Source organism: Takifugu rubripes, chromosome 15 (genome assembly GCF_901000725.2).
Source record: "Takifugu rubripes chromosome 15, fTakRub1.2, whole genome shotgun sequence".
NCBI lineage: Eukaryota > Metazoa > Chordata > Actinopteri > Tetraodontiformes > Tetraodontidae > Takifugu > Takifugu rubripes.
In genome coordinates this window covers 7,669,094-7,678,976 of record NC_042299.1, presented here as the reverse complement: position 1 = coordinate 7,678,976, position 9,883 = coordinate 7,669,094, and the positions used below count along the sequence as shown (strand labels likewise).

General features: G+C 45.6%; 1 protein-coding gene across 1 annotated transcript; it reads left to right on the top strand.

Moving 5' to 3' along the window:
• The first annotated feature begins 830 nt into the window (after window positions 1-830).
• On the top strand, window positions 831-3,065 carry LOC101076515 (brain-specific homeobox/POU domain protein 3-like). The gene is made up of 2 exons (XM_003970855.2): window positions 831-1,296; window positions 1,994-3,065. The coding sequence occupies exons 1-2, from the start codon at window positions 1,177-1,179 to the stop codon at window positions 2,915-2,917; spliced, it is 1,044 nt and encodes a 347-aa protein (XP_003970904.1). The 5' UTR covers window positions 831-1,176; the 3' UTR covers window positions 2,918-3,065.
• The last annotated feature ends 6,818 nt before the right edge of the window (window positions 3,066-9,883 follow it).

The window sequence follows — 9,883 nt, the reverse complement described above, 5'->3', positions numbered from 1 at the left end:
CTCTTTAGTTGCCGTTCAAGCCTGTTTATTCTTTAATTGAGCTGTGTGTGTGTGTGTGTGCGCGCGCGCGCGTGTTTGCGTGTAAGTAAATGAAGCATGATTAATTAATCCAGTAATTGGCAGGAAAGTGAACGAGAGTTCGGGCGGAGGAATTCCTTCCATCAATTAATAATCGGATTTCGTGCACACGTGCGCGCTCTTCCGTCAGATAATCACACTCTGGTCCGAAACAGAATTTAAAAAAAATCCGATTCTTAAATTTAATTGATCTAAAAACAATATAGACCTGATGACGCAAAGACTGGACTAATAATACTGGCACAGAGAGGATAGATGGCCTGGTTATACTGGGACAGAGAGGTGAGTGGTCTGGTTATACTGGGACAGAGAGGATAGATGGTCTGGTTATACTGGGACAGAGAGGATAGATGGTCTGGTTATACTGGGACAGAGAGGTAAGTGGCCTGGTTATACCGGGACAGAGAGGATAGATGGTCTGGTTATACTGGGACAGAGAGGATAGGTGGTCTGGTTATACTGGGACAGAGAGGATAGATGGTCTGGTCATACTGGGACAGAGAGGTAAGTGGCCTGGTTATACTGGGACAGAGAGGATAGATGGTCTGGTTATACTGGGACAGAGAGGATAGATGGCCTGGTTATACTGGGACAGAGAGGTAAGTGATCTGGTTATACTGGGACAGAGATAACAACTGGTATGAAACTCAACAAAATTTCTTCTTCTTTGGTGTCTGTGTCCCCTTTCTGGTGTTTTTTTATTTTTTATTTTTTTTTTATTTTACTCATTTTTACTTTTAAACAGTCTTTGATGTTTCCTCGGGCGCTGGGGGCGTGGCCGCATCGTGTGGGACCGCAGCGTGATTGGCGGAGGCTCGTCTGTGGGCGGGCTCGCGGATCCACCAATGAGGAGGCGCGGCCAGGTCAGATATAGGAGCCGGAGTCGAGAAGCATCTTCATCAGTCAGTCACAGAAGGAGCCCCGCAGGAGTCCCGGAGTTACTTCTCCTCTTCTTTTCTTTTTTTACACCCTCCATCGCTTCTCTCAGCGCGTGAGAGCCACGCTTGTTTCCGTTCCTCGAGGTGTTTCTGTCCGAACCGAATCAAAACGGAGCCGAACGAGGACGACGCACAGCGACCCTCCCTCACGTCCGCAATCATGATGTCGATGAACAGCAAGCAGCCCTTCAGCATGCACCCGATCCTGCATGAGCCCAAATACACGCCCCTGCACTCCAGCTCCGAGGCCATCCGGAGGGCCTGCCTGCCCACCCCGTCGGTGAGTCCCCAGAATCTGGATTCATTTTGCTCTCTGGATGATCTGAAACCGAATTTTAAAAGCATCCGTGTGTCGCTTTACAGCCTTGAAATAAAGAATTTATGAGTTTGTTTCTGATCCGGTTACATCAGGGAAGAAAAAGTTCAAATATGTAGAATGTCACAAGGAAAATCCTAAAAATAATATGGAGATTATGAAGGAATGATTGGAAAATCCAGATGACAGCGCACGAGGCAAAAAAAAAAAAACAGAAAAGTTTTAAACATTATTTTATCTAGAAAACCGATTTATTACCTTCTGATTGTAAAATTCTGGGCAGTGGAGAAATGCTGTTTGATTCGGGGAAAAATCTGTAAAAGAACAGAAATGTCAGAAACTGTCAAACACGCACGGCCCTGTGCGTGAACGCGTCCCCGCAGCCCCATTCAGACTTTTTATTGTCCGCAGAAATTATTCAGGAGATCGTAAATATTAATTTTAAATGAATTTCGGTACAGGACCCGGGTTCGTTGGTGGTCGCACGATTGTAAATCAAACGAATTAAAACAATTTTGAGGGGAAAAAAATCTCAGATGTAAAACGTCGAATTTAGATTTTTTTTTTTTATTTGTGGGGCCATGTGATAATTATCGAGCCGCGTGTGTTAAAGTTTGTTTCTCCGGATTGATGCCTGTCCTCTCTGCCCCCCCCCCCCCAGCTCCAGGGGAACATCTTCGCCGGCTTCGATGAGACCCTCCTGCAGCGGGCCGAGGCTCTGGCCGCCGTCGACATCGTCGCCCAGAAGAGTCACCCGTTCAAGCCGGATGCCACCTACCACACCATGACCAGCATGACCAGCATGACCTGCACCCCCACCTCCTCCTCGGCGCACTTGCACCACCCGTCCGTGCTCACCTCCCACCATCACCCGGGTCACCACCAGCCGGCGCAGGGCCTAGAGGGCGACTTGCTGGACCACCTCACGCCGGGCATCTCGCTGGGAGGCATGACCGGCTCGGACGTGTGTTCCACGGCTTCGCACACCGCGCACGCCGCGCATATGTCGGCCATCAACCACATGCAGCACCACCATCACTCCCAGTCCATGAACATGCACCCGCACGGCCTGGGCTCGCACGCTTCCCTCGGGGGTGGCGGCGACGCGGAGCCGGACCCCCGCGAACTGGAGTCTTTCGCCGAGCGCTTCAAGCAGAGACGGATCAAACTGGGTGTGACCCAGGCGGACGTGGGCGCGGCCCTGGCCAACCTGAAGATCCCCGGGGTGGGCTGCCTGAGCCAGAGCACCATCTGCAGGTTCGAGTCCCTGACACTGTCTCACAACAACATGGTGGCCCTGAAGCCGATCCTGGAGGCCTGGCTGGAGGAGGCGGAGCGGGTGCAGCGGGAGAAGATGGCCAAGCCGGAGATCTTCAACGGCGCCGACAAGAAGAGGAAACGAACGTCTATCGCGGCCCCGGAGAAGCGCTCCCTGGAGGCGTACTTCGCCGTGCAGCCGCGGCCCTCCTCGGAGAAGATCGCGGCCATCGCAGAGAAGCTGGACCTGAAAAAGAACGTGGTCCGGGTCTGGTTCTGCAACCAGAGGCAAAAACAGAAACGGATGAAGTTCTCTGCCACGCACTAAAGACTCATGAGAGCCGAGCTGCTGCTGTCAGGGCCCGGCGAAAAGGTACACCGGTGCGCGTGCTGCTGCCGGGACCGCACAGGTGCGCACGAGCGCGCGCAGGTCCCACTTTACCTGACGGAGAAAAGACCCGAAAATGTCAGATATTCTGAAAATCACCGACACTTAAAGGATGAAAGATTTAAATTCATCAATCTGGTTCCTAAATAATATATTTTTTTAGATTAATTTACGCAAATATTTCCATTTAAATACAGAATTGTGTGTTCTTCCTTAAAATTTAATAATCAGATTTTTCAATCCGATTTCTTTTGAGATTATTTCCCCCCGTTAAATTCAAACCTAAACACCAGGATTAAATGATTTAATCTGATGTGAATTTTAAATATTTGCCTGGAAAATCCTCCAGAGTTCCCCGGTGAAGGTGAACTGATCTGAGGACCGAACCGGTGTGTTTTGGGGAACTTTGGGACACCTGTGAGGACCGACGGAAACCGGAAGTGACGTTCAACCCCCGCGTTTTCAGACTGACGCAGCATCAGTACCTTTTTGTGTTCTGACAGAGACGGCGCACTGGGACAATTGGGGACCCCCCCAGTTCTCCAGAGAACCTCTGAGGGAACACGATCACCACTGTGATGGGGGAGGAGGGGGGAGGGGGGGGGGGTCGTTCTCGTGACAGCTATTGTACAAAAATGATGAGAATAATGACGGAATCAGCCTAAAAAGCTTTTTTATATTTATCTTTGTACATATTTGTGAATATGTTCCACCTCCGTGTGTGAAAAGATGAAATCCAACTTTTCTTTGTTGGGGCTGGAGGGGTGGTGGGGGGGTGGGGGTGGGGGGGTTCAAACTGTTAATTTATGAGGCACAAAAACTCCTTTGCATGGTTTAATATATGAGGGAGGGGGGAGTAGAAGGGGGAGGGGTGTTCCTGTGGCTTCAAAAATATGAAAAATTATTCCCCAACACACACACACGCGCACACACCTACACACACTCACTCCCTCCCCACCACCACCTCAAGTGAATGCATCGCAATAACACGCACTCACACACACACGCACACACACGGATCAGTGTGGCTACCTCATGACTCAGTGTTGGCACATTCATGGTGATTTTCACACACAAACGTAGCTGCATCTTTTTTGATTTGTCATCCTTTCAAATGGTGATTTAGAAAAGTCACTGATGTGTAAACATGTATGTTCACAGCAACAAGCTTCGACAATCAAATCTAGATTTCCTTTGTTCATTCCCCGTTATATTATTATTATTGTTATTATTATTATTGTTATTATTGACATTTGATGGAGCGCACTTTGTAGATATTCTGAGGGGAATTGGCCTTATTTATGTTTATTTGTTCATCTTATTTATTTCAATATTATTTATTTTGGAGTTTAAAAAAATGACTTTGCATATTTCATTTGTGAAAGTGTGCTTTAATTGTGTCTGTGTAAAGCGCCAGAAGCTGAAATAAACCGTGCACGTTTGAATTCCTCCTCTGGAAAAACTTTCTCTTTTTTAATTTTTTAATTTTTTGGTTGAAATCGAATATTGTTATTGGAAATGATGCGGACAGATGGACAGCCTTTTGCTAATCAATATGCTTGATAATCTCTTTTAATAACAATTTTCTCTAAATGAAATGGCCCTGTGCAGCGCGCACACGCGCGCGTGTGTGTGGCAGCTGTTGCTCTGAAACATTAGCTGCAGAAGCCCGTCTGGAAGCTGGTTTTCCCACAGATGATAAACGGATCCGATCACTTCAGTGACTCCGGTATTGATCAGTTTTGTCCAAACATGAAGACACAATTTCATCTCAGCCGTGAAAATAAACCCACACAAACTTCTCCTTTAATTATTTAAGAAACTAAAATAATAATAAAAAAGAATAAACACGAACGAAAATCCTAATTTCATCACAATAATTATTTTAAAAGAGTTTATTTGAATTATTTTCCAAGGAAAAGGCCCCAAATCTTCGATCATATTTAGGAAAAAAAGGAGAAAAAACGTTTGACCTAAAACTCAAAAATCAAACGTCAAATCTTAAAAATCATGTAGTTTTCGCCAATATTTATTATTTGAAAATAGAATATTAAAAAATAAAACTAAAAAGTAATAAACAACTGAACTTTGAATCTTTTTAATCCCAAAAAATAGCAATAAAATAACACTTATTTTTCTACTCCATCAAATTTTAATATATTTTATTAGGATAATTCAGGAGGAAAATGTATTTGTAAAGGAGTAATAACATTGAAGTAAAAGTATTACACACATTGGACAAAACTTTGTGTGAAAAATCATAACTAAAAACTTAATTCACCTCCAAAGAATACATTTTGTAACAATTCGATGTACGATGTCAAAAACCTGTTCAGTGAAAACACGAACAAGTTACATAAATCGTTTTTTTATTCATTGTCTTATATGTAGATCTATCAGTGATTAATAATAAATATCAAATACATTATTGCTTTTTTACGTGATTATTTAGCATTTAGTTTTAAATTGCTAGTTATTATTTTCTAGATACTTAAACAAAAATGCAACATTAAACATTAAATTGTGTCAAATTCGCAAAAATTGATGGAATTTTGATTATGGCAGCATATAAACAAATGAGTCATTAAAATAAAAAAAAAACATAAACTAAACGTAAAAGAGGCCACATGTTTAGAGATGGTTTATTTTGTTTAATTGATCTGGAAGTGATCAATGTCTCCTCCTGTTTGCTGTTTCCGTCAATATTGACAGATTCATTTGTTGCCAGCAGACAGTTGCTGCCATGTTGCTCTAAAACAAAGAGTGTTGAACACGACTTCATCAAAGTTTAATGGTGCAGCGGCTCTCCAGCTGAAGTCTATAAATTATAGATAATTGACCGTGTAATCAATGAGAAGATGGAATCAAACTGTGGCAGCGATGGGATTAAGATTAGATAAAGAACAACACATGAAGAAAAGGGCTTTGTTATCTGTGCCTAATATTGACAAAAACGTCCCCCCAAAATCCCCACGAATCGGATCATTTTACACATAATCGGGATTGACATAAAATAACCGGACACAAGCGGCTGAACATCATCCTGGATTTTATGTTGTGGTTGTCACGGTAACCAACACTCGGTTTTAGTTTAAGTTTCTTTGTCCGCAATAATCTGAGGGGTGAATCCAACATGGCTGCCGTTCGTATGATGCAAAACTGGACCTTAATGTGTCGCTAACGTGATCCGAGTCATGAAATTAGCGGTGCTGCGTCCAGACACACGGGAAGATGCTACGTTGCGTCTGTTATCTCTCAGTATCAACCTGTTTTGGCTAACGCTAGTTTGAAGGGTTTTAGTGGGTGGCCAATTTGCTTTTTACCCCATAATTTAATAACAATCAGACAATTTTAAAAAAAATTTAAAGCCTTGAGCGTTATTCTGCACCTGATGAAGGAGAAGTGGTTCCAATGAAACAACAGTTTAGCTGGGAGATACAGGCCGAACTAGCACGGCCGAGCTAACGCATTTTTAGTTGAAACACGTGTCGTTCCTGGGCATCAACGTGGTGACCTCTGACCTCAGCAGGTGATCAGATGGGTTGATGGTTTCCTGAAGGTGTCACCTCGGCTCAAACACGCCGCTGAAGTGACGTCATCGGTGGCAGCAGCTCCGGCCGTCGATGGGTTTCACGATCCGATGTCAGATGCTGTGTTTTAGCTAAAATTCGTGCCTCTTTTTTTGTTTTAAACATTCTGTCCCAAACAAAACCCGAACAGTTTAGAAGGTTCCCTTTAATAATTCAAAGCGGGCTGTTGTCCCAGCCACGTCCTGGTCCAGATGAAAGCCATGTTCCGGAGGCCGCCTGGTTAATTGTTGGATTTAAATAATTGAGAGGGGCCTTTTTCTCCCCTCCTGTGAATTTCTGTCCCCGACCCAAAACAAAGGCTCACCTGAAGCAGCAGAAGTTCAGCCAAACAGCTGGAATTCATTCAACGCAGACTGGATTATTCCAGGAGCTGACAGAGGAACGAGTTCATCACCGTCTGTTAAATAGAAATAAATGTAAATGAATATAGCATCAGGGCTAACAGTTAAAAACTAAAAACAAGTACAGTGTGTTTAACTGGTCGTGTCATGTGACCCACGTCTCTTCCCTCACCAAAATAATTACTACAGAAAATTAAAAAACAAGTACAAAGATGCAGAAGAATCAGAGGTGGAGGTTCTTTTTTGTGGCTTTTGTTCTGATGAATCCGCAGCATCGCCGAGGATTAAAACCGGCTTAACGTGAGGGAGGTTCTGCTGAGGAGCCTGAACTGCTTCAGTCACGCTGATGATTCCAGTTTTCTCGGCATCAAATATTTATTTGCTCAACATTTTTCATTTTTACTCCTGTTGTTCCTTCATTCGGCTCACAGGGGCAGCGCCAACACCCCCCCCCCCGAACCCCCACGTGAGATTGAAAACATGAAGTTGGGCTCCAGGTGCATCATGGGAGGACGTGAGTCAGTGGAGTGGACAGGAAAGTGTCCTCTGCAGGCCCCCCCCATCATGGCAGGGAGAGGGGTCTACTGCTGCCTCTCTCCCCCCTCTCCCCCCCTTCTCTCCCCCTCTATCTCTCTCTCCCTCTCAAATCTTTCTCTCCCTCTCTCTCCCCCCTCTCCCTCTCTACCCTCTCTCACCCCTCTCTCTCTCCCCCTCTCCCTCTCTCTCCCCCCTCTCCCTCTCTACCCTCTCTCACCCCTCTCTCTCTCCCCTCTCTCTCTCCCTCTCTTTCACCTCCCCCTCTCCCCCTCTCTCTCCTTCTCTCTCTTCCCCTCTCTCTCCCTCTCTCTCCCCCTCTCTCCCCCCTCTCTCCCTCCCTCCCCCCTCTCTCTCCCCCCCTCTCTCTCCCTCCCTCCCCCTCTCTCTCTCTCCCCTCTCTCCCTCTTTCCCCCCTCTCTCTCCCCTCTCTCCCTCTCTCTCTCCCTCTTTCCCCCTCTCTCTCCCCTCTCTCCCTCTCTCTCTCCCTCTTTCCCCCTCTCTCTCTCCCCTCTCCCCCTCTCTCTCCTCCTCTCTCCCTCTTTCCCCCTCTCTCTCCCCTCTCTCCCTCTCTCTCCCTCTTTCCCCTCTCTCTCCCCTCTCCCCTCTCCCCCCTCTTCCCCTCTCTTCCCCCTCTCTCCCCTCTCCTCCCTCTTTCCCCCTCTCTCCCCTCTCTCCCTCTCTCTCTCCCTCTTTCCCCCTCTCTCTCCTCCCTCCCTCCCTCCCCTCTCTCCCCCCCCTCTCAGATTACTCCATCCGGCTGCTCTCCTCCTTCTGTGTTCCATGAAGCACATTTTCATAAATAGACCTTGGCCGAGCGCTGCCGCCATGAAATTTTAATGACACTGCGAGTCTTGAGTGCAGCGCCAGGGCCTTGGAGATTCAACCCTCTGTTACATTACTCTCTCTGACACACACACACACGCACACACACACACACACACACACACACCAACATATCACCAAAACACACAAACACCCTTCTCTATTCAAGCCATGTTGTCAATATACACCCAACTGCCCTACAGACCCCCTGCAACTCTGTGTGTGTGTGTGTGTGTGTGTGTGTGTGTGTGTGTGTCTGTGTGTGCGTGTGTGTGTGTGTGTGTCAGATAAAGGAATGTAGATGAGTGCTGTGTCTTTTGTACAGGGGTCCGGGTTATTATTTATTGCATCTTGAGGGGTATCGACCCCCGTTAGTGCTCTGTTACGGAGATAAAAACCAAGTTCATGTGGGCAACCACACACACGCGCGTTCGTGCACCCGTACATGCACACGCAGTGGAAGTGTTCAATTCTGTTGATGCAATATTTATCAGTGTTGGTCGGAGATAATTTTTGTCTTTCTATTCAGCTTGATTCACCTCCCCCCAAATCATTACAAACACACACACACACATATGCATGTGCACACACGCATGTAGCCACATACATGCACACACACACACACACGTTAATCCCAAAAATCTACAAAAGCTCTTTAAACTGCAAGCAAAGCGAAAATGTCCCCACAACTCTGGTGTAAAAGCACAAAAAGGTCAAAGGTCATGACAAAAAATACTTTCTGTGTGTGCGTTTATGTGTGCATGTGCTGATGAGGGTAATTAAAACATGGGGGCTGTAATTAGAAACAGTGTATAACTAATCAGGCCTAATGAGCACCGGGCTGATCAAACTACCCAGTTATGAGGCCTAATGGGCGGACAGGAACGTTCGGGCCCCGCCCACAGGCCCACACAAGCCACGCCCAGACTGTCCAGACTAAACAAAAGGAGAGAGTTCTTTTGTAAAATGTCTTTTATTGCTGGTGGATTGTCCGTAAAAAGCTGAAAATATTCCAGATGCCCATGAATTATGGAATGTAGAACAGCTGCATTAATATTTCCACATCAGGAATCCCGCATGCAGCGCGGGAAAATCGGCAGTCTGACGAAATTCCTGAAATGGAACTGTGCATCAGTGAATCTAAATATTGGCTTCTCCTGGTTCAGCTGCAATTCGCCACATTTCTGTTTGGGAAGCGTGATGTTTTTAAGTCTTATCAATAATGCAGCGCGAGTGCCCTCAAAATTCATTTTACACGCGTTTATAGAGCTCGAGCCTTCTTCCGTTACAATAAAATTAATTATAAATAGGTCAGACAGGAAATAGATCCTAATTAAAAAGAAACAGCAGAATCGATAAGTTATCGTTAACAATTATTATTCAATTAATTCCCTTAAAATACGACTAATTATAAGGATCGAAGTTATTGATTATTTGGTGAAATCAGCGGGTGTGATCGGATCTCGCGGTAGTCCAGTGATCAGAACCAGCAGCCTATTTTTCAATGTTACTGTGAAAAATAATAATTTAAAAATGTAAAGAAACAAGATCCACATCCAAACTTGCACTTAATTCAGAGACGTGTGTTGAGAGCGAGGCTCCTCTAATCTTGTCTC

What these genes read in the sequence shown, in the direction of transcription:
- LOC101076515 (XM_003970855.2), top strand. Translation starts at nt 1,177, where the DNA reads ATGATGTCGATGAACAGCAAGCAGCCCTTCAGCATGCACCCGATCCTG. An exon ending in CCTGCCTGCCCACCCCGTCG is followed by an intron (nt 1,297 to 1,993) that starts GTGAGTCCCCAG and finishes CCCCCCCCCCAG; the next exon opens with CTCCAGGGGAACATCTTCGC.